Source organism: Gobio gobio (genome assembly GCF_949357685.1).
Source record: "Gobio gobio genome assembly, chromosome: 6".
Classification (NCBI taxonomy): Eukaryota; Metazoa; Chordata; class Actinopteri; order Cypriniformes; family Gobionidae; genus Gobio; species Gobio gobio.
In genome coordinates, this window is record NC_137102.1 from 27,876,825 (window position 1) to 27,904,295 (window position 27,471).

Genomic DNA, 27,471 nt, shown 5'->3' on the forward strand with positions numbered 1-27,471 from the left:
ATCCCCCTCGAAACGGTTCTTATTCGCGCTTGAATATGTTTACACACTATAAAATCTGGCGAAATACTTTAAAAAAAAAAAAATTATCTTATAGCCAAGCCATTTTTTTTATAGAACAGACAGTTGAGGAACCCAACCTGGTTATACTTAATAAATATATTTGCTTAGCCTAAGTGTTCCCTGCAAGGTTGCAACCGAGTATTATCTGTCAGAAAATGTTCCCTCACCGTCACATTACAGTGCTTGTGCACTGTGCGGCCATGAACAAAGTTGACAGGTTCAGAATTAGCGCCAATTCAGGTGCGGGTTGCTTGAATGGTGGGTTTTTATTTGCCTATTATTCTTAATGAAAAACACAACAACAAAACAGGACAACGACAAACTCCCTTAAATAGGTGCTTTTACATTTCGCTTTGAAACCAAAAACCAAAACCAGACTCCTGCTGCTGGTCTGTGCTGCGACTCTCGTTCGGCTCACGCTGAACATTCAGTTTCTAATTGTAGTTAATCTGTTCTCAAACTGAACTAAATGATTTTTACTAATAAAATATAAAAAGACGGTGGGGGCGGTGCTGCGATGGGAAAACACCGGTAACACAGACAATCGCAGCAAGCCTATTACCTGTTATTATCAATCTAAATGAATTTACTGCAAAATATAAGAGCTTGTTACTGGGATGTAACAGACCTGTGTGTTTTGTATCACTAGTGTCACTAGTATCCTTTCTCTGAGCATATAAACCCTGCCCGCGTGAGGCGCGCAGCTTCTCGAGATTCCTGCTTTTTATTAGAGAGAAGAATATGTTCAGTCCACTCCCTCCGAAGGGGTGTTGATAGACCCTTTTCACATTTCCGGGTTTCTCAGAGCGGAAGTCATCATGTTGGTTTAAATATTATAGCTGTGAATGAGAGAATACATTAAATATTTTTCTGCGTGCCCATTTGCTCACATTGCAAAAGAAAAACGCCACAGTTGTGATTTCACAACTTTCAAAAAGAGGGAAAAAATAGAGTGAGATTGATTACGGCAGTGAAAAGAGAGAAATATGTTAATTTTTACCATCACTCCCATAGACGCTATTACTAAACACCCTCACAGCAGCGGTAACTTTTTTATTGTAATTTGATGCAAAAGTAATAAAATACAAAGTATTAGTGTTATAAATGTACATATATTTTTTTTTAAATGAAAATTCAAAAAACGAATTTACGATATTAATGACCGTTAAAAAGCGTCATCACAGTCTGTGAAAAGGGTCTATTACTACCGAAGCTTCGAAGCTCAAAAAATGGTATTTGGACCAGCCCTAGAAAATTGCCTACCCTACCTTTACGTTTTCGAACACCGCCAACTAAGCAGCTTACAAGGTTCCAAAAGAAGTGCCCGTGTATCTCTTCTTCTGCCATCAACAATCAACCTTCATTATTCTATGCGTTATGAAGGCACCAACATATCTCGACTGCCGTATTCTGCATGTGATCCTTCTAATTGCAGTCAGGGACATTTTTTCTTCTAGTGGTTTTGAATTGATTTCTAGACTTCATCTGTGTCTAATAGGTCGCAAATTGTGACCGATATGGGGGTGGTTTTGTCTAATTGTCCCATACACAAGGGGGATCAGTGCTATGAGCAGAGTTGTGCAGGCTTTGACTTTGAGACAGGAGTCATCCTTCATCATATTAAGGGTACATGGCAAGCATCCTTTTTAAGGATTAAAAACAAGTGTTTCTAAAGAGAGCTGTACGGGGCACATCAGAAGAGGTAGAGAGATCAATAGCTTTTTATGACGAAAGTGAGTCTGATTTGATGGTGTGATATTGTATTTGTAAGTGTTTTACTGTGTGTCTGGGGTCCACGGTTGTTGGAGGGCTTAGCAGTGGAGAATAAGGGTGTTTGATTATGTAAATGCACTGTGGGCACCCATGGGGTGGGTACAATAACTTTGAGGTAACTTTCATTCAACAGACTTTAGCTTACTGGAAAATTATTCCATCCATCTTCAAAAGTCAAGATATTGTAGGTCAAAAGCTGTAGTTCCCACCAAACTAAGTGCATTGAAGCTACAGCACAAAGCTACAGTTCCTTTCACATGACTTGCGTCAGGCTCACATCTCTCAAAGCAAGCAGCCAGTGGTGCTTTGATATCCACATGAACAGCACTACAGATGAGGCCTGTTCACCTGGAATTCTCATGCTCCATCAGTGCAATTGTTTAATTGTCATGTCTACTAACACATATGTCAGATGGACAGCTTTGACCTGCTACTTCTGGCCAGAGCTATTAAGATAAACATATTTCCAATCAGATGAATCTTGAGTAAGAATAAGCATCTTGAGTATTGATTTTATATTTGCAATAGATGTGTAAAACAACTTCATGTCTCTAGATAAGCAGAGGATCAGGCCATCGGCCATCAACGACAGTACATACAGATGCATCATGATTTCCTTGATAAGTGTTGTCTGGGCTTTGAAAGATCAACAACAAATGGTGTCAAAGTTGAAACTACTTTATTTTGGCTATTGCATCACAATCCCTGACCCATTCACAATGCAGTGCCAGGTAAAATGTTGGAAATTTGGTTGAGAATCATTGGTTAAGATGTTTGCAAGAATGCGTGCTGTGTAAATGCCCCCAGAAAAAAAACATCCAAATGGGGTCAAGTGAACATGAAATCAGAATAATTAGGGCTTCCTCAAGATCAATTGACAAGTCATTCTGGCAACTAACCAACTAGTCTATTTTGAACATACAGTCAAAGAAAAATTATTCTGACACCAGATATAATTTTGTACTAGTGGGTGCAGGACACTGTAGTTCATTTATGTAAGTAAGGATGGCAAAATAAAGTAAACTGTGATATATCATACCAAAACATTCTTTATACAGTGGAGTGGATAACTACCAGTAAAATGTATAAATTTAGGACAAAAATTATTCAGACACTTTGACCTGACCATATTTTGCTTAAGTGTTTTTTCTTTAATTGCTAATGCAACCTTTTACACCAAAGACTGAACAAAATTAAGCATTGCTTGAATTTGTTCTGACACAGTTTAACTGAGTTCTTGTCATATTTTATTACCATTTTTTAAACTATAGCGAATAAACTGTGATAATGTGAGAAAATGTTAAAGGTGTCTGAATACATTTTGGTTTGACTTTGTCTTTTGCAAATCCCTAGTTGATAGACAAAAAAAAATGATACTGTCTTAAAAATATTTCCACAGACTTCAGGGAGATCACAGCCCTCAGCATTACCCTGAGTCATTTGTCTCATGTTTAAGGGCAGGAAGACACATGGAGGGGCATTTGCGCAGCAGTGCCTTCACCTCCCCTGCACTTAGGCACAACGTAGGCTTTAATGGCTGCGGGGGCGGCACGTTCAGACATGAACAATCGATAGTAGTTTAGTCCTCTCCTCTGTGGCCTATTAGTGCTCCTGCTGGCAGAGCTATGAAGAGAGCACAGATCAATAGGCTCACTGCCACACATGGGCCTCACACACCGCAACAGTCTGGTCAGTACAAGTACGACACTTTATCCCATCACCACATTTTACAGCTTTTACAAATGTTTCAGTCAAGGCTTACATGCAGTGAGGGAGCTTTTGAATGGTATTAATGCATAACATAACTTTTGAAAAGTTACCTACCGCAAACTTCATATACAGCATGTGTGCTATTATTAGATATTGTATACTTTGCGACAGTGCTTTAAATATTCGCCTACCTGAAATACTCCACTGTATTTACCATTCATTCATACCATAAGAATATAAACTGTGACTTTTCTGATTTTAGTCAGGTCATTTTAGAGTGGAACTCACAGTTGGTGATGTCAGGAGGAGCAAAACTGTCATTCATGAAGACACTATTGGGTTTAGCGACTTTCAAGTAGACCACGTCTGGGGTATTTTTCAAGGCAGTCACGGCATGCTCATGGGTAACCTCCTCCAGGCAGGAGCTATTCACCTAAGACCACCAAAACACAGAATTTAGTCTATTAACAGTGTTTCCCACAGATTATAAAGCAATTTGCGGGGCCAGGGGGGGGGGGGGGGGGGGGGGGTCGGGGTGGTTGTGGGTTTGATTGGCACAAATATAGATTTCGATCTTGATTCAGTATCAATTAATATGTATATAGCCTACTGTACATATAAGGAAAAGTAAGTTTGCCTTTTTAGCACTATTTTAAACTTTTCTTGGGTTAAATTTTATTTGCTCGCATTCATTAATATTCAATTGTGTGTGCTTATATAAGTATCATTACAAATATTAGGATGTAAGTTATTAACTTTTAAAAATTTCACATTTAAAGAAATCTAGTGTTTGATAATTTCTAAATATGTATTCAAATGCAAAACCTACAAATAAGTCAGCAGTTATGATCTGCAATACTTTTTTGAGTAGGTATATGGTCACATTTGACCACCAATGAGTATGAGTGTGACCAATTAGTAAGGAATACCTAAGGGGCTAAATACAAGAAAAACATTAACATTAATGTTAACAATGTTGCATCTCCATCACTCTCCATAATAAAATGATACTGTAAATATGGTTGACATAATTATCAATGCACACTATGCTGTACTGTTTACCAAAAATTGCTGCAAATACCTGTATAGGGAAGCTGTTGTCTATCCGCTAAGCCATTTTGACAGCGCTGGTTTGTTTGGAACTATTGAGAGTTCCATGAATCACGTGACCGTGCTCGCCGGGAGATGAAGCATGTCTCATGTTTTTCAACAGCTCTGGCTTTAACTGTTATGACACATTAAGTGCGCCAAAACCTTATTTATTGTATGAATTTCGTATTAAAATGAAACATTTTAATTTTTTTTAAAAACTTAGACTTAGACTGTTTCATATCAAAAGCAGGTTTGGCAATTTGGCGTGAGATTGTTAGCGTGAGACAGCCTGAAAGCGTGTGTCTCACGCCAAATTGGTGAGAGAGATACGGTCGAATCGAACGCACCTTGTGTGTGTGTGTATGTATGTGAGAGAGATACGCAAGTGAAAGAGAGATGGAGGGAGAGCAGGGAAAAGAAATGCAGCTGAACGAATACGCTGTGTGTTTTAAATAGCATTAAAAAAAAATTAAAAAATAAATAAATATGTGGCGGACGGTGTTAATTCTATAAATTAGTCTATGTGTGGGAAACACTGATTTAACAAGAACATGGTCAATACAAGAACAATGGGCAATATACTTTTTCCTTACAGCAAGAAGTTTGTCTCCTATCTGTAACCTCCCGTCTTTGTGTGCGGCTCCACCTTCAATAATCTTAGTGACGTAAATGCTATTGTCCCCTGGGATGTGCTGATTCCCAACACCCCCTGCTATACTGAAACCAAGACCTGGGATAAACAAAGACACAGACAAAAAAACAAAAATGTTAACTGATGGTGACAGCAACATTTATACTTCTAATACATTTGGCACTATAACTAAAACATGCAAAAATCAACCAGACGACATGAGAAAAAAAGCTATTATTAATAGCTGAATAATTATCAACAATACACACACACACACACACACACACACACACACACACACACACACACACACACACACACACACACACACACACACACACACACACACACACACACACACACACACACACACACACACACACACACACACACACACACACACACACACACACACACACACAAAATGCTATGCTGTAATCTTTAAATTTGAATACACAAAAATAAAGAGATAAAGTGTTGCATAAATTGTAAAACTATGTCTATAAAACCATGGGAGGGAAATGTTTCCATGGCAACAGCAGCTTAAAGTCTTTGCAGTGTTATGGAAACGTTATGGCTGCAGCAGCCAGCAGCTTCAAATACTGTTTGCTGTTCAACAGTGGCTTTTTTATAAATATCCTTTTAATAAAAAAATTTCCTTAAGCCTTTATATCTGACAACTTCTCTTGCGCTGTAAATTACTCACAAATCTTGTGATACTTCGATAATCCCCGTTCAGTTTTTACACACTCTGTGCAGGCCAGTCTAGTTCCTCCACACCAAACTCGCTCATCCTAGTCTTTATGGACCCATGTTGAAACATAAAAGTTCCCACAAAGTTGGGAGCATAATATTGTCCAAAATGTCTTGGTATGCTGAAGCATTAAGAGTTCCTTTCACTAGAACTAAGGGGCCAAGCCCAACACCTGAAAACAACCCCACACCATAATCCCCCCTCCACCAAACTTTACACTTGGCACAATGCAGTCAGGCAAGTACCGTTCTCCTGGCAACCGCCAAACCCAGACTCGTCCATCAGATTGCAGAGAAGTGTGATTCGTCACTCCAGAGAACACGTCTCTACTGCTCTAGAGTCCGGAGGCGTCGTGCTTTACACCACTGCATCATACTCTTTGCATTGCACTTGGTGATGTAAGGCTTGGATGCAGCTGCTCGGCCATGGTAACCCATTCCATGAAGCACTCTATGCACTGTTCTTGCGCTAATCTGAAGGCCACACAAAGTTTGGAGGTTTGTAGCTATTGACTCTGCAGAAAGTTATGCGCACTGTGCTCCTCAGCATGTGTTGACCCCGCTCTGTGTTTAATGTGGCCAACCACTTTGTGGCTGAGTTACTGTTGTTCCCAGTTGCTTCCACTTTTTTATAATACGATTAACAGTTGACTGTGGAATATTTAGTAGTGAGGAAATTTCACGAATGTACTTATTGCACAGGTGGCAGCCTATCACAGTACCAAGCTTGAATTCACAAATGTTTGTAGAAGCAGTCTGCATGCCTAGGTGCTTGATTTGATACACCTTTGGCCATGGAAGTGATTGGAACACCTGAATTCAATGATTTGGAGGGGTGTCCGAATAATTGTCCGAATAATTCTGGCAATATAGTGTGTGAATATTTAAGGATTATATATATATATATATATATATATATATATATATATATATATATATATATATATATATACACACATATATACACACACACACACACACACACACACACACACACACACACACACACACACACACACACACACACACACACACACACACACACACACACACACACACACACACACACTCACCTAAAGGATTATTAGGAACACCTGTTCAATTTCTCATTAATGCAATTATCTAATCAACCAATCACATGGCAGTTGCTTCAATGCATTTAGGGGTGTGGTCCTGGTCAAGACAATCTCCTGAACTCCAAACTGAATGTCAGAATTGGTTGTTGGTGCCAGATGGCCTACCTGAGCATTGTTTCTGACCATGTCCATCCCTTTATGACCACCATGTACCCATCCTTTGATGGCTACTCCCAGCAGGATAATGCACCATGTTACAACGCTCAAATCATTTCAAATTGGTTTCTTGAACATGACAATGAGTTCACTGTACTAAAATGGCCCCCAGAGTCACCAGATCTCAACCCAATAGAGCATCTTCGGGATGTGGTGGAACGGGAGCTTCATGCCCTGGATGTGCATCCCACAAATCTCCATCAACTGCAAGATGCTATCCTATCAATATGGGCCAACATTTCTAAAGAATGCTTTGAGCACCTTATTGAATCAATGCCATGTAGAATTAAGGCAGTTCTGAAGGCGAAAGGGGGTCAAACACAGTATAAGTATGGTGTTCCTAATAATCCTTTAGGTGAGTATATATGTGTGTATATATATATATATATATATATATATATATATATATATATATATATATATATATATATATATATATATATATATACAGTGAGGAAAATAAGTATTTGAACACCCTGCTACTTTGCAAGTTCTCCCACTTAGAAATCATGGAGGGGTCTGAAATTGTCATCGTAGGTGCATGTCCACTGTGACAGACATAATCTAAAAAAAAAAAAATCCAGAAATCACAATGTATGATTTTTTTTTACTATTTATTTGTATGATACAGCTGCAAATAAGTATTTGAACACCTGTCTATCAGCTAGAATTCTGACCCTCAAAGACCAGTTAGTCTGCCTTTAAAATGTCCACCTCCACTCCATTTATTATCCTAAATTAGATGCACCTGTTTGAGGTCGTTAGTAGGGCTGTCACTTTACGTTCGAAAATCGATTGCACAATCGATCGGACCAACCAACACACGTTTCGAAAACGAAAATAGGGAATCGATTTTAACCAAATATGTACACTATTATTTTTGAACGAATTAAACAAATAAAAAAGTTATTAACAGGTATTATTAATATGTTGAAATATGTTTTTAAAACTTGCATGAGGTCATATTGTGACAATGCTGTGTGTGTAGAAAAGAATGAGCGCTATTTCCTCCAGAATGGAGAGCAGCTTTCTCATTCCTCTCAGTGCCGCTCGCTCAACCCGAAATGCCCTTTGTGACATGCTGGAACATAGGTCTATCTGAAATAAATGGCTATAGGGCTGCCCCAACTAAAGCTTTTTTCCTAAGGTAGTTGTTCATTTAAGCCGTTGTTCACGCGTAGCTAGTGCCTCCATGTCATTGTATGCTATATTTTCTTATTATTTATTAAATCAATGCAATATTAGTCGATAAAACATGATTTATGAAAAGGAACCACCTTTGCCAGCTGACAGCGACCCGCTTTTGTGGTGGAAGATTGGCAGTTCGAAATACCCCCACCTTGCGCAGCAAGGTGAAGTACCTGAGTGTCCCTGGAACATCAGTGCGGTCGGAGCGCGTCTTCTCAACAGCTGGGCATTTAGTGAATAAAAAAACGCTCTGCTCTGGACCCCGAAAATGTAGATAGACTTGTTTTCCTGTCCAATAATTTGTAATAGAGCCTTATTTGCACGTTTCATCAGTAACGCCCGCATAGCCTAAGTGTCGGTTACGTTCAATTAAAAAAAACACATGGCCTGTTCGCAAGCTAAGTTCATTCAAAGTTTCATTTTGAACGGTTGAATAATTACGTTAAATTATTATCCACACGAACTTCACATTCAGTGTAGGCTAGTAAATTTTTAAGCTTTATTTTCAACCTCTTTTCATGGGCTACAATCTTTTTGTTGTTGTTGTGGAATTTATAATCATAAACACAGCCATGTTAAAGCCTGTAGTTAATGTTTTTCTTTGACGTTATGGCAGTCCACTCTGCTTAATGTTTTTTTTCCCAGAATGTTGCACTCCTGTTTGTCATTGTGCACAAAATAAATCATCAGAAATATTGCTGACTTGTGCGTCTCAAGCGCCCTCTTTACTTTCATCCTAATGCCCGTTAGTTGTCCGTGAATTGGCGTAGGCTATATTTAGCATTGAAAATGAAAACGTCATATAAAATCGATTTTAGAATCGATTCAATGAACACTTGTGTCTCAAAAATCGAACAGGATTTTTTTACAAAAGTGACAGCCCTAGTCGTTAGCTGCATAAAGACACCTGTCCACCCCATACAATCAGTAAGAATCCAATTACTAACATGGCCAAGACCAAAGAGCTGTCCAAAGAAAAGAGACAAAATTGTACACCTCCACAAGGCTGGAAAGGGCTACGGGAAATTGCCAAGCAGCTTGGTGAAAAAAAGGTCCACTGTTGGAGCAATCATTAGAAAATGGAAGAAGCTAAACATGACTGTCAATCTCCCTCGGACTTGGGCTCCATGCAAGATCTCACCTCGTGGGGTCTCAATGATCCTAAGAAAGGTGAGAAATCAGCCCAGAACTACAAGGGAGGAGCTGGTCAATGACCTGAAAAGAGCTGGGACCACCGTTTCCAAGGTTACTGTTGGTAATACACTAAGACGTCATGGTTTAAAATCATGCATGGCACGGAAGGTTCCCCTGCTTAAACCAGCACATGTCCAGGCCCGTCTTAAGATTGCCAATGACCATTTGGATGATCCAGAGGAGTCATGGGAGAAAGTCATGTGGTCAGATGAGACCAAAATAGAACTTTTTGGTCATAATTCCACTAAACGTGTTTGGAGGAAGAAGAATGATGAGTACCATCCCAAGAACACCATCCCTACTGTGAAGCACTGGGGTGGTAGCATCATGCTTTGGGGGTGTTTTTCTGCACATGGGACAGGGCGACTGCACTGTATTAAGGAGAGGATGGCCGAGGCCATGTATTGCGAGATTTTGGGGAACAACCTCCTTCCCTCAGTTAGAGCATTGAAGATGGGTCGAGGCTGGGTCTTCCAACATGACAATGACCTGAAGCACACAGCCAGGATAACCAAGGAGTGGCTCTGTAAGAAGCATATCAAGGTTCTGGTGTGGCCTAGCCAGTCTCCAGACCTAAACCCAATAGAGAATTTTTGGAGGGAGCTCAAACTCCGTGTTTCTCAGCGACAGGCCAGAAACCTGACTGATCTAGAGAAGATCTGTGTGGAGGAGTGGGCCAAAATCCCTCCTGCAGTGTGTGCAAACCTGGTGAAAAACTACAGGAAACGTTTGACCTCTGAAATTGCAAACAAAGGCTACTGTACCAAATATTAACATTGATTTTCTCAGGTGTTAAAATACTTATTTGCAGCTGTATCATACAAATAAATAGTTAAAAAATCATACATTGTGATTTCTGGATTTTTTTTTTTTTATTATGTCTCTCACAGTGGACATGCACTTACGATGACAATTTCAGACCCCTCCATGATTTCTAAGTGGGAGAACTTGCAAAATAGCAGGGTGTTCAAATACTTATTTTCCTCACTGTATATATAGACTGATATATTTCAAATGTTTATTTCTTTTAATTTTGATGATTATAACCGACAACTAAGGAAAATCCCAAATTCAGTATCTCAGAAAATTTGAATATTACTTAAGACCAAATACAAAGAAAGTATTTTTAGAAATCTTGGCCAACTGAAAAATATGAACATGAAAAGTATGAGCATGTACAGCACTCAATACTTAGTTGGGGCTCCTTTTGCCTGAATTCCTGCAGCAATGTGGCGTGGCATGGAGTCGATCAGTCTCTGGCACTGCTCAGGTGTTATGAGAGCCCAGGTTGCTCTGATAGTGGCCTCAGCTCTTCTGCATTGTTGGGTCTGGCATATCGCATCTTCCTCTTCACAATACCCCATAGATTTTCTTATCTCCAAATAGTTAAGGTCAGGCGAGTTTGCTGGCCAATTAAGAACAGGGATACCATGGTCCTTAAACCAGGTACTGGTTGCTTTTGCACTGTGTGCAGGTGCCAAGTCCTGTTGGAAAATGAAATCTGCATCTCCATAAAGTTGGTCAGCAGCAGGAAGCATGAAGTGCTCTAAAACTTTCTGGTATATGGCTGCATTGACCTTGGACCTCAGAAAACACAGAGGACCAGAACACCAGCAGATGACATGGCACCCCAAACCATCACTGACTGTGGAAACTGTACACTGGCCCTCAAGCAACGTGGATTGTGTGCCTCTCCTCTCTTCCTCCAGACTCTGGGACCCTGATTTACAAAGGAAATGCTAAATTTACTTTCATCAGAGAACATAACTTTGGACCACTCACCAGCAGTCCAGTCCTTTTGTCTTTAGCCCAGGCGAGACGCTTCTGACGCTGTCTGTTGTTCAAGAGTGGCTTGACACAAGGAATGCGACAGCTGAAATTCATGTCTTGCATACGTCTGTGCGTAGTGGTTCTTGAAGCACTGACTCCAGCTGCAGTCCACTCTTTGTGAATCTCCCCCACATTTTTGAATGGGTTTTGTTTCACAATCCTCTCCAGGGTGCGGTTATCCCTATTGCTTGTACACTTTTTTCAACCACATCTTTTCCTTCCCTTGGCCTCTCTATTAATTTGCTTGGACACAGAGCTCTGTGAACAGCCAGCCTCTTTTGCAATGACCTTTTGTGTCTTGCCCTCCTTGTGCAAGGTGTCAATGGTCGTCTTTTGGACAACTGTCAAGTCAGCAGTCTTCCCCATGATTGTGTAGCCTAAAGAACTAGACTGAGAGACCATTTAAAGGCCTTTGCAGGTGTTTTGAGTTAATTAGCTGATTAAAGTGTGGCACCAGGTGTCTTCAATATTGAACCTTTTCACTATATTCTAATTTTCTGAGATACTGAATTTGGGATTTTCCTTAGTTGTCAGTTATAATCATCAAAATTAAAAGAAATAAACATTTGAAATGTATCAGTCTGTGTGTAATGAATGAATATAATATACAAGTTTCACTTTTTGAATGGAATTATTGAAATAAATCAACTTTTTGATGATATTCTAATTATATGACCAGCACCTGTGTATGTGTATATATATATATATATTCTTCAAAAAAAAAGAAGCTCTCAAACAGTGATGGAAAACATGCAAACTAAATGGATGAATAGACTCAAACACAAAGAGGTTGCGAGCTCCTGACATTGTTCTAGTCCAGTCAATGTTATTTAACTCATACATACACAAACAAGCACTTACCTAATGTTTAACAGTGTGAAACATAGAATCCCAAAAACTGACTACCCAAGATTACCCATTTACTGAACATTTATATTTTATTCAAAACGGACCAAACATTTTAAATGGGTAAGACCTTTAATGTCCCAGGTACACTGTTAAAAACCTAAACTAAGATGCACCGATCAACACCAATAATGAGGAGTTGGTTGATTTTGCTGTACCTTTGGGTCCTTTGATGAGCTTGATCTCCATGACTTTCTCTGATGCAGACTTTCTCCTCCTGACATACAGTCTGACCAGTGACCCTGCCTCCTTCAATGCCTCCACAGCTTTACTGTGGGTCACGTCCCTGACATCAACCTCGTTCACTCGCAGAATCACATCATTCACCCTGTGTGGAATAAACACAGGTCAAACACATGCACAAGAAACAATGGACAGGTGTGTGGACATCCCCATTCCAATAACTACTCACATTATTCAACCAACAAGTACCATTAAGTGTCCTGATAAATTTCTGTTACTCTCTTGTCAAAAAAATTACCTTGTGTTGTTTCTCAAGTACAGCAAACAGAACCAAGACATTACAAAACAGCAAACTCTAGAGTTTGTAACTCCTATCCTGTACATTACTTTCTTTCTTCTATCATTTCAAACCTATCGTTTTGCTTCAGAAGACGTTATATTATCATGTGTTAATTTTGTGTGGTTTTTGAGGTGCCAACTTTTGGGTTACGATCCCATTGCAGTATTTTGCCTCACATAGTTGGATTATTTCCAAAAATCTCTGTGCTCCACTGAAGAAAGAAATTCATATACATTTGGCATGGCATGAGGGAATGAGGGAATGTCGCTTTGTGACACTATCAAAATGCTGTTTGAGCAACGAGACAAGCCAGGCACAGCAACACTGATCAACTAATGGTTGGGTGGGACTCTCTTAGAGTAAATAATGGTTGTTTTTTAGTGCCGCTAGTGGTGCAGAAATTACTTCATCTTGTACTCTGTTGTTACATTAGATTTATGTTTTAGGCTGATTGCTTTACATTTTGCTGAGGGTCGCTTTGTCAAGTTGTTTTTGAATATAAAGTCTCCTGGTGTACAATGTTCTTTCTTTTGAATGTGGTCTGCTCTTTCAATGTGCATGCAAAATGTACTGATGGCATAAAATAAGAACTTCAACACAGCATCTTCACACAAGAATAGAGTTTACAAACTTTGGCCAAGACTACAATTTAATTCTCAGTGACAGCTCTAACTGGGCATGAAAAATGACAAGAAATAAAAGCAAGTTAACAAGTCCATCAAACAAACTAAAGTTTAGTCTGCAAGTCTCTCAAAGCCTTTATGACATACATTCATTAACTCTCTTTCACACAATTCAATTTACAAAAAAAACAAGCAGTCGGTGGCAGGGATGGCTCTTTAAACTCTCTCTCTCTCTCTTTCTGTGTGTGTGTGTGTGTGTGCGTGCGTTGAGCTGTCAGTGTGATGCTGTCAGGACCTCAGTAGCACTGCTTTAATGAGCCTCTGACAGCAGTGAGACACTGGAGGGCTCTATCACTTAGTAACACAATTCCAAAACAGGACAAATCCATCCCCACACAAAACATGCATGAGGAGGAAATTTATTATAATGCTCAATACAATACTATCTCAGACATAACTTAGACATTTAAAAAAAGTTTTTACTGAGGGCTGTTCTCATGAACATTCAAGTATTTGGACACTTGAGTCAAAATATACAAATATATTTTTTATAGAGGTGGGCATAGATAATTTTTTTTAATCTAGATTAATCTCACTGTAATCTTGGAATTAATCTAGATTAAAATGGCTCATTTGAATTCTGCCGAAGGCATTCAGAATATGTGCACTCGTAAGTGATCGTTTGTCTTTTTGTAGTTTGAATAATAAATTACTTCTGTCCCTTTAAGACCTGACGCACGCATGGATCCCACTGTTCCTGTGAGCTGGTTACGACTGTGTTTACGTTAAAACTCACCAAGATGGACATTGAGACATTTTTGAGTGTATTTGACCATTAATAAGCTGGAAAAAGGAGCTCATTTTTGCACTTGTATGTCAGAGGCGGCTTTATTACGGTATGTGTTTGTGCGCTTCAGATGCGAGCGCGAAATCTGCGGGATTTAGTAGAATTAACGTTATGTGCAACCCCGCGCGAAATTCAGACCGGTCACACCAATACTAACACGCTGTCATGAGTAAAAAATGTTCAGAGGATTAAACGGACTGAATGAGAGGAGGCGGGTGCGTGTCAACTCACTGTCGGTCGGAGAGGAGAGGAGAGGAGAGCGCAGTTGATATCGATACTGTAGAAAATGAGTATTGTATCGTTTCAGATATTTCAGTATCGATACATAGCGAAATATCGATATTTTTGACAACACTAGTAGGCATAGACACAGGTTCGAAGACTCGTTATCTCGCCCCCTACAGTGCAATTTGGCTAGGTATACAACAGCGCTAAAATATCAAGGTGAAAGTCATCATAGCTTGCGTAGTATACAGGGAGTGCAGAATTATTAGGCACGTTGATTTTCTGATCATATTTTTTTTCCAGGCACATTTGACCAATTCCAAACCACAGTAATCCTAATAACTACTATTGATTTAGTATTTAATAATGTATAAGTGATATATAATTGTTCATGAAGGCTGGAAATGAAAAACACCTTATATTCAGGTGTGCAGAATTATTAGGCATGTTTTCTTTTACAGATAAATTGAGCCAAAAAAGAGATTTAACTCAGACTGAAAAGTCAAAAAGTATTAAATGCCCATGAGAAGGATGCAATACTAATGCAATACTAGACATTGCAGTTAAGGCGTGACCATTGGACAGTGAAATGCTCGTTGGGTCAGCAGGGTCAGACAAAAACATGTGGTGGAGAAAAGACACCTGTTAACCGCAAAAGAATTAAGAATTAAGGTGAAGAATTAAGGGTGAAACCATCAGGAACCTTTTAGTCTCCAGCGCCACCATTTTCCAAAGCTGCAACCTACCTGGAGTCTCCAGAAGTGCAAGGTGTCAGGATCTCAGAGACTTCAGTTAGGTAAAGAATCCTAAAAAATGACCCCCACTAGATAAGAATCACAAGCTGAAGTGTTGTAAAATACATGAAGAAGGTTTTTTTTATAGGCTTTATGGACAGATAGGTTGAGAGTGACTCTTGAAGGACCAGCACCACATCCTCTAGTACCACTGTTTGAAGAATTCATCTTCCAGAATCTGGCAGTACGTTTTGGGAGTTCATTTTTAGTCCATCTCTGCAAAACGGACTTCAGGATGGACTAAAATGAACTCCCAAAACGTACTGCCAGATTCTTGAAGATGAATTCTTCAAACAGTGGTACTAGAGGATGTGGTGCTGGTCCTTCAAGAGTCACTCTCAACCTATCTGTCCATAAAGCCTATAAAAAAACCTTCTTCATGTATTTTACAACACTTCAGCTTATGATTCTTATCTAGTGGGGGTCATTTTTTAGGATTCTTTACCTAACTGAAGTCTCTGAGATCCTGACACCTTGCACTTCTGGAGACTCCAGGTAGGTTGCAGCTCTGGAAAATGGTGGCGCTGGAGACTAAAGGGTTCCTGATGGTTTCACCCTTAATTCTTCACCTTAATTCTTAATTCTTTTGCAGTTAACAGGTGTCTTTTCTTCACCACCTGTTTTTGTCAGATCCTGCTGACCCAACGAGCATTTCACTGTCCAATGGTCATGCCTTAACTGCAATGTCTAGTATTGCATTAGTATTGCATCCTTCTCATGGGCATTTAATACTTTTTGACTTTTCAGTCTGTTAAATCTCTTTTTTAGCTCAATTTATCTGTAAAAGAAAACATGCCTAATAATTCTGCACACCTGAATATAAGGTGATTTTCATTTCCAGCCTTCACGAACAATTATATATCACTTATACATTATTAAATACTAAATCAATAGTAGTTATTAGGATTACTGTGGTTTGGAATTGGTCAAATGTGCCTGGAAAAAAAATATGATCAGAAAATCAACGTGCCTAATAATTCTGCACTCCCTGTAGACCCAGCTCCCAACCCAACTTTGAGAATAGATTAACGGCGATATTTTTTTTATCGCCCGATAAGAGTCTCACGTTAACGCAGCACGTTAACGCCGATAACGGCCCACCACTAATTTTTTTTTTAACATAAAAATCAAAAATGTCATAATTTCGAAATAACGGCATTTTTCTATCCTGATTTTAGCCCTCTGGCTTGAATGCCCTGTTTCAAGGGGCGTGTCTGCTGTGAGACTTCAGTGTAAACACCCACTGTTGTGATTGGCTGACATCTTTGCATTTGAAATGCGTATTACATGTGGAATCCCTCTCGAATACTTTTACTACGTTTTTTTTACTATTACAGATATCGAGATTAACGAATTGTGAAAGTGTTGATTATAGCATAATTTTTCGATCTTTTCCCATCACATTTTCCCTATTTTTAATTACTTTTAGCACTTGACACACAAAAAAACTGATGCGTCATCGACCACATGGGATTTTCAAAGTAGTGTTTTGTTTAACTGTTAAGAGAATGAACAGCATGAAACATGCAAGGCCCATTATTTAATTTTTTTGAGAACAGTAGCCTTACCGCAATCTCCCGTCCTGAGCGGCGGCGCCCCCTGGGATGACTTTAGTGATGAAAATGCTGGGATCTTCACCAATGTGAGGGTTATCCGTGCCACCGGCGATACTGAAGCCCAGGCCTGAATTCCCCTACACAGCAGAGAATAGGAAACCTAAAGTTAGATTCTGGAGGAACATCAATTAAAACATCAATCTAGGATTTGGTCAGCGACTATGGGAACATAATGTCGGCTAAATTCAACTGGCAATGTGATATGCAAAATGGCAATGTATTTTAAATGACATTTCATGTGCAACTTTTAGGCTAAAATGGAAATTCAAATACATTAATTCAATGCATTTAAAATGTGTTTAATTTATTATTTAATTTATTTAGGCTATTATATTAATTCTATAATTTGATAAAAATAATCAAGGAACCAATGCACCACATTTGGATAATTTTAGTAAACACTGGCTACCCACACAATGGACTTCCATTAGACTTTTCCTGGGTCAAAAATGGTCTTTGGTGGTGGCTGATGATGACATGGGCATCCACACACACACACAGTTACACAGTATACATACATACATACATAGATTTTCATATACATATATATACATATATATATACATCTATACATACATGCATACATATATATATATATATATATATATATATATATATATATATATATATATATATATATATATATATATATATATATATATATATATATATATATACACACTGCATAAGTAAAGTAATATGTCTTTATATACACTAAATGTGTATTAAAAGCGTTTGCTTAAAAACTTTGCAACAGAAGCGATTGATTGATTGTTTTCCCTTAGTGCATACCTTTCACAACTTGCTTTTTACTTTTATATTAAAATATTTAATTGAAATCCCACATCTATAATTTTGTTAATTTAGTCATAGTGCTTTAACATTCAGGAGAAAGTTGCAGTTTTTTTAATGATTATATTTTAAAACATTTTTCACATGTATAGCAGAGCTAGATTCATACATTTGGAACTTTTTTATGGCCTTTAATTTGCACATTGCTTCCAATGTGCTTTTTTTTTTATATTGAAAAAGATTTTTATCCAATAAATCTAAGAAATAATTGTTAGTAGTCCCAAAATAAATGCCACGGTAAAAATGGGCTACAGCTTGCTCTGCTGGCAACTAGCTTCACATTGATTTGTATTCTATTTATATTGGTTTAAATGTATTACTTGCTGAAGCCCTAGACAGAGAAATAGCTCTTACCACAGTTAAAGTCAACCCACAGTCACTAACAATGCACTGACCAGCATTTGTTATAGTCCCAATACAACTGTAATTATTTCACTGACTTTTACAGTGATACGCAAAACATGTTTAGATTAATGCTCTAATAATGTGGATTTTTAGGCAACATGGTAACTACTATAAAACAATACGCAAGACAAAGTGCATGAAGAAATGATGCCCTGATTAAAAAAAACACCTCCAGTGCTCAGTTGTGGATTGCAAGGACAAGTTATTCTGTTATTGTGATTAAGAAGCAGGCTTTAAGTTGAGCTGACAACAGCTTGTGGAGGAGCATTGTTTATTTATGCAGAGTTAATAAATGTGCACTACGGGGGGGGGGGGGGGGGGGGGGGGGCAAAGTTTGGCCTTAGGCAAAGTCAGGATTAAGTCTTGACTGTGGAAGGCAAGATGGTGCTCTCTTTTTCCTCCTTGGTAACTATGCAGATATGGAGAGAGTTGGTTGGTCGGAAGAGTGATTCCCATGCTTTCTCAAGGGCTGATTGCTCTGATGTGTTGCATTTTAATTGACGGACTTTGAGCTGTTAAGTGTAGTCACTGCAGAGGAGTATTTAAAGCTTTTGCTGTGTATCTGCTTGTACTTTAGGAATGGCTGCGGGAGAATTATACAGCAACCTGAGTCAGTGTGCACTGGCTGTTCGGGGGGGGGGGGGGGGGGGCGGACAACAGGGAGAGATCTGTGATACAATTCTAAAAATGTTCATCTGCACACTAATCAGTAGAGACCTGCACTCTACTTACAGTAGATTACTGCGCGGGACTAGATTTTTATCGCCGAGTGCGGGCACGGGCTGTAAGGTAGGGGAGAACCGGGGCGAAAGTAACACGGGACGAAAGTAACAAAGCGATTTTCTCAGAGCCATGACTACATTTGCATTCCAAGCTATGACAGCACGTTCAGCACACAACCCTTGACAGATCTGCCAAATATCATGTGATTCCGTCATTGTTTCCCGCGGTTAGGACCGAAATGCAGTTTTCAAGTACGGCAAGTAAATTAATGAAGCAGCACTTTTTTTCTAATTACAAGTTGTGTTTCTTGTTTCATGTGTCACAGTAATGATCAATCTACGCAGGGCTCCATAAAAAATAATTAATTAAGGAGCCATTGGCTCCTATAGGGTAAAAAAACAGGCGCCAAATAATTTTTTAAAGAGCCACATTACAATGAACATACATTTTTTAAATCACTTACTTTTAATCATCCTGTTGTGCGTACATCTCCCCTCTTTTTACAGTTTCAGCATTTTCATCTTGTCAATATTGGGCCAGTTGCATGAACTAAGCCATTATGTTAAGACAGTGTCTTACGATCTAGTATGAGCCACTTGCAGTTAGGCAAGTGGCATTCAGTCTTACTTTTCGCATCAAATTAGGCCAGTCTATGTTTTTATGTAACTGATTAAAAAAAAATTATGAACAGTCTTCAAGAAAAAAAATGTATGTCTAACTTGTAAGACTAGTCTTAACAGTTTATGCAACCGGCCCAATGTTGGAACTGAAGTTCACTTGGGAACTGAATGTCTTTTCCAACTTATGAACTATATACAGTGTTTCCCACAGATCAGAAACCAATTTGTGGTGGCGGGGGCGGGGTTGGGGGGGTGGAATTTGGGGGTTGGTGATTGGCACAAATATCGATTTCGATCTTGATTCAGTATCAATTCATATAGCCTACTGTGCACATAGGGAAAAATAAGTTTGCCTTTTCAGCACTATTTTAAACTTTTCTTGAGCTAAATTATATTTGCTCGCATTCATTAATATTCACTTGTGTGTGCTTATATAAGTATCATTAAAAAATAATAGGATGTAAGTTATTAACGTTTTAAAATTTCACATTTAAAGAAATCTAGTGTTTGATCATGACTAAATATGTATTCAAATGCAAAACCTAAAAATAAGTAAGCAGTTATGATCTGCAATACTTTTTTGAGCAACTAGATACATGTATATTTATTAAAGAGCCATACAGGCACCTATAGTGGGTAAACCATGCAATTTCAAATGAAATGTATTTTTCCAGCCACAAAATGACTCTAATTTGCCTCTTTGCATTGGAATTCTCTATTTTAACCTTAATTACAGCACTAATTGTAATATAAATAAGAAAAATAAGAAAAATATTAGAAGAAAAATATTTTAATTCATTAAATGGTCATTAATGGACCATACTTATTGCACAAATAGTAGGCCTATTTAGTACCAAAAGATAGCCTCAAACTATTCAATAAATATTATTAAACTAAAATATAGAACATTTATTTAATTTAAAAATAGTTAAGGTGTATGGTCACATTTGACCACCAATGAGTATTGAAAACCTGAGGGCTAAATACAAGAATAACATTAACATTAATGGGAACAATGTTGCATCTCCATCACTCTCCATAATAAAATGATACTGTAAATGGTTGACGTAAGCCACTGAGAGTAGTTTGGCCGCCGCCTCTTCTTTTTTGCAGAAAGGGTTTATCTACATAAGCAAAATCTGAGAGGTGAATTTAGTGAACGGAAGCTCTTCACATGCTATCATATAGGCTGCGTTAAACTTCATTTCTAGCTCCTTCCATTCTTTTTCGTCACGCAGTTCGCATGCACGACGAAACTGCACGTGCTAATGGTGTAGTCTGTGGAGCACTCTTCGCGATAACGTGATCACAAGCATTTTTATGCTAGTTACTATCGGCGCGTTTTCTCACAGTCTCTTTTTTGAAATGGTTGGTTCCTGTAATGAAGTCCGTTTCCCCCGCTATTTCTTTACCCACTCTTGAACAAAAGTCACAAAACATTTTCTGTGACTCGCGATCATACCATGAAATTTTTTTAGAAGCAGGTGTGTCATCACCGTTGTTTGAAAAAGTCCGATATTTTTCGTTTTGAAATGGTTTTTAAAGCGCGGAAAGATGAGTCTCGCTTTACCCGTTCACAATCACATTTGGCGCTCTATCACAGTGAAACTTTCACGTGTAGGGTCTCATTTTACTATGTCAACACAACAAATGATGTGATAGGCTACTCTTCACAGAACACGCACATAACATGCAAATTTTATAATCATGATATGTAAATTTGTATGGTCGCCAGTGGTGATCTCTGCAAAAATATCACTCGCAAATGAATATTTTTAGTCGCAAATGCGACCGTTTTAGGCGCAGTCTGGAGCCCTGCTACGGGTTATTTAGTGCTGTTACACACCCTGAAGGTTTGTCTTTTCAGAGTTTTTCAGTATAAAAGTAAATCGTGTTTAAATGTCAGGACTTCCTGTCGGGACGAAAGTAACACTTGTTACTTTTGTCCCGCTATTATATATATATATAGTGCATATTATGCTAATTTAATTTAATTTTCATATTGTTCATACTATTGAAGAAAAAAACATATCAAATAGATAAAAAAATATTCTAAACAATTCAAGTTTGTACTGTCAGGTTACATTTGAAACATTTGATGAACTTTAACATTTAAAATGAAAATGTAATTTAATAATTTTCTTGCAAAGATAAAGGACAAAATATGTTTGCAGTTACATATTAACAAGGTCATAGTCAGGTATGTTTAATAAAAACAACAGTAACACAAAAAAATCTAGCTTGTATTGTTGTGTAACTTTTGACCCACCTGTGTTACTTTCGTCCCACCTGATGGGGTCAAAAGTAACAATGTGCAGCTTATGTTCAAAGTGAAATTATACTGTAGTCATTCTACATTTGTACAAAATACCACCTGCTATTGATAGACCACACTTGTGAGTTATTGACCACAGCAAATATATATCTCGGTCTAAAACATTATCTTTTAAAATTAAGTTTTTCTGAAAAATTGTACTTTCGTCTAGGGCTGAACGATTAATTGCATTTGCGATAATATCGCGATATGATATAACGCGATTTCCTAACCGCAAAGGCTGCGATTACAGTCTGGTCACGTGACACGCGAGAGTAAAGTCTGCAGAAGAAGCATCAACTTGGCACGTTACACATATCATATGCCTGGCCTAAAAGGAAAAAAAAAACTGATTGTGTTTGATCTATCTAATATTGTGTTGTTCATACTATAGGCTACTATCATCTCTCCAATGATTCTGGAACGATTCTGAGCTTAGATTTTAACTGCAGGTGCGCGGTGGCGCTGCGTGTGTTTTAGAAACACCCGTATTCTGATTGCTTCCATTATATCTCTCTCTCACACACACATACACACAATCACGCACAAACCATAAAATAATATTTCATAACGTTCGGAAAGGTTGACGGCGCGAATTGCAATGACATTCGCAGACTTCTTTGCACAGGATAAGCACTATGAGAAATTTTGCTTGGTGTCACGCTTACAGTGTGTGTTCTCGCCCGACGGTATTTTCCTTACAAATGCTCAACGAAGGCTTCATTCATGTCGTTAGAAACTAACTGAAAGAAGGCTTTCCATTTCAAATGCTCACGCGGCGCATTGTGAAGAATGCTTGCCAGGACGCGTCTGTGCGCGTCTCAAAATGCTTTTATGACGCAAAATTAATGTAAACACCATCAGTAATGTTTAATGAATTAAACAGACAGGGCAAAAACATCTTATATTTCAAAAGAGATCTGTGCATTAGTGTGAATGCAGGTCTCCCGCTGTCTATGATGTCATCATTAATAATCAAACAACAGTAAAGCTGAGAAAGAGAAAAATCACTCACAGTTCAGACACTCTTAAATACTGAAAGCACTCTTTGTTCATTGCTTGTAATATGTTTTTTTGTTTCTCTTTATGATTTACTACTTTATGTTTTGCAGCTATATTAGTTTATATATTTAAAATTATTAACATGCAATTGTTTTAATTAAAATGTTATAATGTGTAGTTATTTTAAAAAGCTTATAATTACATATATCATAATAAAAAACATATTAATTATTAATATTAATCTTATTCATTTATTAAAAACTTAAAAAGGAAAAAGTTCAAGAATTGTTTTGGAATCGGATCGTGAGGTACCAATTAAAGATTTCCACCATTACTATACAATGATGTATTGTTGAATAATACAGAAGATAAAGAGTTTAAAAAATAATCGCATATTAAATCGCAATCGCAATATTGGTTAAAAAAATCGCAATTAGATTTTTTTCCAAAATCGTTCAGCCCTACTTTCGTCCCTGCTCTCCCCTACTCGTGTGTGTGCGGGTTGCGGGAGAGTAAAACGATTCGCGGGACTCCCGCAAAATAGAAATATCTAAAAATAAAACATCTAAAAACAAATAAATTGTTATTCATCTATTGCACAAAAGCAACAAGAACAACTAAAACAAAATAACGATTTACAGACGCAAGCATAGGAAGAATTTCTATTTATAACATATTTTTGCAGCGTTGTGCAATGAAGCCAATCACAGACATATCTGTTGTTTTCTAAAATGCAATGGCCAATCAGATGCATTTAAGATAGAATCTTGAGTTTTTATTCAGTGCTGAATTCTGCATGCTCATTCATTGATAACGGAGCTTTGTGAGATTGCTCTGAACTGAGATATCAGCTTTTTAGGAATTATTAAGGGAGCGCACTTTGGCGCATTCTGCCATGCCAAACCATGCACGCACTTGCTTTTATGTTAAATTACATGAAAATATTTCATGGACGTACAGAAAAAAAATACATTTACTTTTATGCTGGCTTTTGCGGGCGGGAGCGGGACAAAACATGAACGTTGCAGGTGGGAGCAGGAGAAGGTAACATATTTTTGCGGGACAGAACCTGCGGGGGCGGGACAAATCCGGAAAAATCCATCCCGCGCAGGTCTCTGCTACTCTGCTTTAATCTACAGTTTGTTATTGTCCTGTATGTATGCTATGCAAATTGTTATTAGTTGATACTAAATCAAAACCAACCACATTTACTTTACCGGATTATTGTGACTGACTTGTTGGTGCATGTAATTAAAAAAAATAAACATCTGTATGTCTTTGTTATATTACATTAAAATGAAAGCTGACATCCATTTGAGCTATAAGTTCCTCTCTCCTTCAACAAGCTGCCTTAATGACCACTTTTCATGATAAAATCAGTTTCCAATCGATAACATAAATAAAGGATAAAAGTCCCAGTCTTTATTTACTCACTGAATATCTTGTTTCACTTGGAGAAACATGATGGTAAAATGGATAGTGTTTTATCGGTCCCAAACAGGCCTGCAGATTATCCAGTACAAAGTACTATGTCTTAGATGACTTTCACACTTGCCAAGTTTTCTGCGGATCGAATCCGAGAGCAACGCCCCCCACGGAATTGGTCTGGTTTACACTTACTTGACTCAACTGGTGCATTTGAGTTTATCTTTGCGTTAACATGATTGAACACAGAACGCTGGTCAAATTGGCTGTGTTTTGTGTTGCTATTATGCACATCAGAGTGAACCACACTTGAGTCTACTGCATGTGTGTCGCATCAAAGTTGACTGCGAGCCATTCATTTGCTGCTCTGATTGTACTCACTCTGCACGATTATACTGCAGCCTTACTCTCGCTCATATCAAACTTGTGACGTCATCATCAGCTAAAATGCATTTGCAGGTTACTTTTCATACTAAACAAGTGTAGACTCAAGTTCGAGTTACTGTCAAATCCAAGTGAATCGCATCACAGTTCCACCTCAGACCAATTTGTACAGGCAGTCTCTGGTTCGGTACCCTGATGCACTCCCGGGACCACATGACAGCTTTCATGTTACCAATTTTTCATGCGAACCGTGCTTTTTGAACTAAACTGCCAGTGTGAAAGCCCCCTTAGTGCCCTGTAGGAACTACTGTACGGAGACACAGGAGAATAAATTCAAAAGCAAGAAAAGCAGCATTAGTCAGTCCACTCACCCTTTCCAGTGTAATCTCCTCATACTCAAAGTCAGCCTCGGTACCGTTAACCTGTAAACAAAACATGTCAGAGACTCTTTACATATTTCAATACTCAATTAATTATCTTTTACAGGAGGACTGTATTAATTTCATGGATTGTTTAGTAGACTGTTGCATGCTGGGTACACAGAGAAGCAATTAAGAGTCCATTCAGGAAAATAAAACAGACCTTTCTTTCTTTCTTTAAATCAACTTTGATTATGAAGACAGCACATTTTAGAAAAATGCATTTGTAACTAGGGATTCACAATACATTTTCTTGTAATGGCCGAAAACTGATGAATAACAGAAAATAGAATTCTTTACTATTTTGTGTATATAAATTAAAAATAAAAATAAAAAATAAAATCAGTTGTTTTAAATGCTACAAGTGAATTTAAGCATTACAACATTATAATGTACAGCAAGAAAAAATTAAGTAAGATTAAGAAAGCATTGATGTAGAGGCCTGCATTCCCACGATCAGTTTCTTGCGGCGCGGGAGTAAATTTCAGAATCAAAGGCGGTAGCGGACGGTAACTCTGGTATACTTCGGACGAGAGTGGGCGGTCTGACAATAGCCCGGCTTCTCCCAACATCCTTTGACAACAGCGTATCTGCGATTGAACTTGAAGTGAACAAAACTTCGTTCACACAGTTCACTGCCCTAGACCTGGCAATAATGTTATATGTTCTTTTCATCCCGTCCACGAGAGCACCTTCAGAGAGAACACTCAGCCTTTGTGGTCGGATTTTGGAGGAGAGACGTTCTGTACTGAAACTGTCGCCAGTCAGCGACATTCTGTTCTTGCATTGTTGTAATTTTTTTTTTTGAAATTTGCAGTATAGCTAATAAGCCTATAGTTTTCGTTTATTTGTATTTTTGGCAAATAATTTTGAGTGACGTATTTGATTTAGCCTATTTGTCTCTGACAATGTCTCTCACATTTTTTACGGTGTTGACAGTATCATAAGACAAAAATTAAAAAAATATATATATATTGTATAGCCAACATTTCATATTTGTTATCCCTAGTCACTCTCTTTCTTTAGGGGAAATTTAAATGTGAGATTCTGAAAACAAGGTCTAAATTTAGCGGGATCGGTCGAGGTCAGATCGGAAAAGAACCTAGTGGGAGCGGGGCTCGCAGACCTCTAATTGATGGCATAGAGACAATCTAAATGTTAAAATAAAGGACACAAACATGCACAATTATATATAGTATTTTTTGTCTGCTAATAATCAATCAGTACCAAAAATTGTGCATGCATATTTGTAACCATATTTTGCTTTGTATTATGAAGAACAAAACAATAAATTAAACTGGCAACTGCTTCAAAGAAGATGCTGCTTCAGATCTCCATATTGACATCATGTGGTGATTCCTTATTGATTTTTTAATTTTTTATATATATATATATATATATATATATATATATATATATATATATATATATATATATATATATATATATATACAGGGAGTGCAGAATTATTAGAAAAGAATTATAGAAAAGACACCTGTAAACTGCAAAAGAATTAAGAATTAAGGTGAAGAATTAAGGGTAAAACCATCAGGAACCCTTTAGTCTCCAGCGCCACCATTTTCCAAAGCTGCAACCTACCTGGAGTCTCCAGAAGTGAAGGTGTCAGGATCTCAGAGACTTCAGTTAGGTAAAGAATCCTAAAAAATGACCCCCACTAGATAAGAATCACAAGCTGAAGTGTTGTAAAATACATGAAGAAGGTTTTTTTATAGGCTTTATGGACAGATAGGTTGAGAGTGACTCTTGAAGGACCAGCACCACATCCTCTAGTACCACTGTTTGAAGAATTCATCTTCCAGAATCTGGCAGTACGTTTTGGGAGTTCATTTTTAGTCCATCTCTGCAAAACGGACTTCAGGATGGACTAAAATGAACTCCCAAAACGTACTGCCAGATTCTGGAAGATGAATTCTTCAAACAGTGGTACTATAGGATGTGGTGCTGGTCCTTCAAGAGTCATTCTCAACCTATAAAACCTATAAAGCCTATAAAAAAGCAGGCTTCATGTATTTTACAACACTTCAGCTTGTGATTCTTATCTAGTGGGGGTCATTTTTTAGGATTCTTTACCTAACTGAAGTCTCTGAGATCCTGACACCTTGCACTTCTGGAGACTCCAGGTAGGTTGCAGCTCTGGAAAATGGTGGCGCTGGAGACTAAAGGGTTCCTGATGGTTTTACCCTTAATTCTTCACCTTAATTCTTAATTCTTTTGCAGCTAACAGGTGTCTTTTCTCCGCCACATGTTTT

At 38.0% G+C, this 27,471-nt stretch overlaps 1 protein-coding gene across 20 annotated transcripts in view; it reads right to left on the reverse strand.

Annotated features, from left to right (window-relative positions):
- dlg1b (discs large MAGUK scaffold protein 1b) overlaps positions 1–27,471 on the reverse strand; it is a 314,786-nt gene that overhangs the window by 63,261 nt on the left and 224,054 nt on the right. For all 20 annotated transcript variants that reach the window (XM_079820292.1, XM_079820293.1, XM_079820290.1 and 17 more), the window contains 5 exons: positions 25,154–25,204; positions 17,010–17,134; positions 12,588–12,757; positions 5,229–5,365; positions 3,832–3,976 (listed from right to left, as the gene is read on the reverse strand). In XM_079820292.1, the coding sequence (XP_079676418.1) occupies positions 3,832–3,976; positions 5,229–5,365; positions 12,588–12,757; positions 17,010–17,134; positions 25,154–25,204 (628 nt within the window). The remainder of the gene's footprint in view (positions 1–3,831; positions 3,977–5,228; positions 5,366–12,587; positions 12,758–17,009; positions 17,135–25,153; positions 25,205–27,471) is intronic.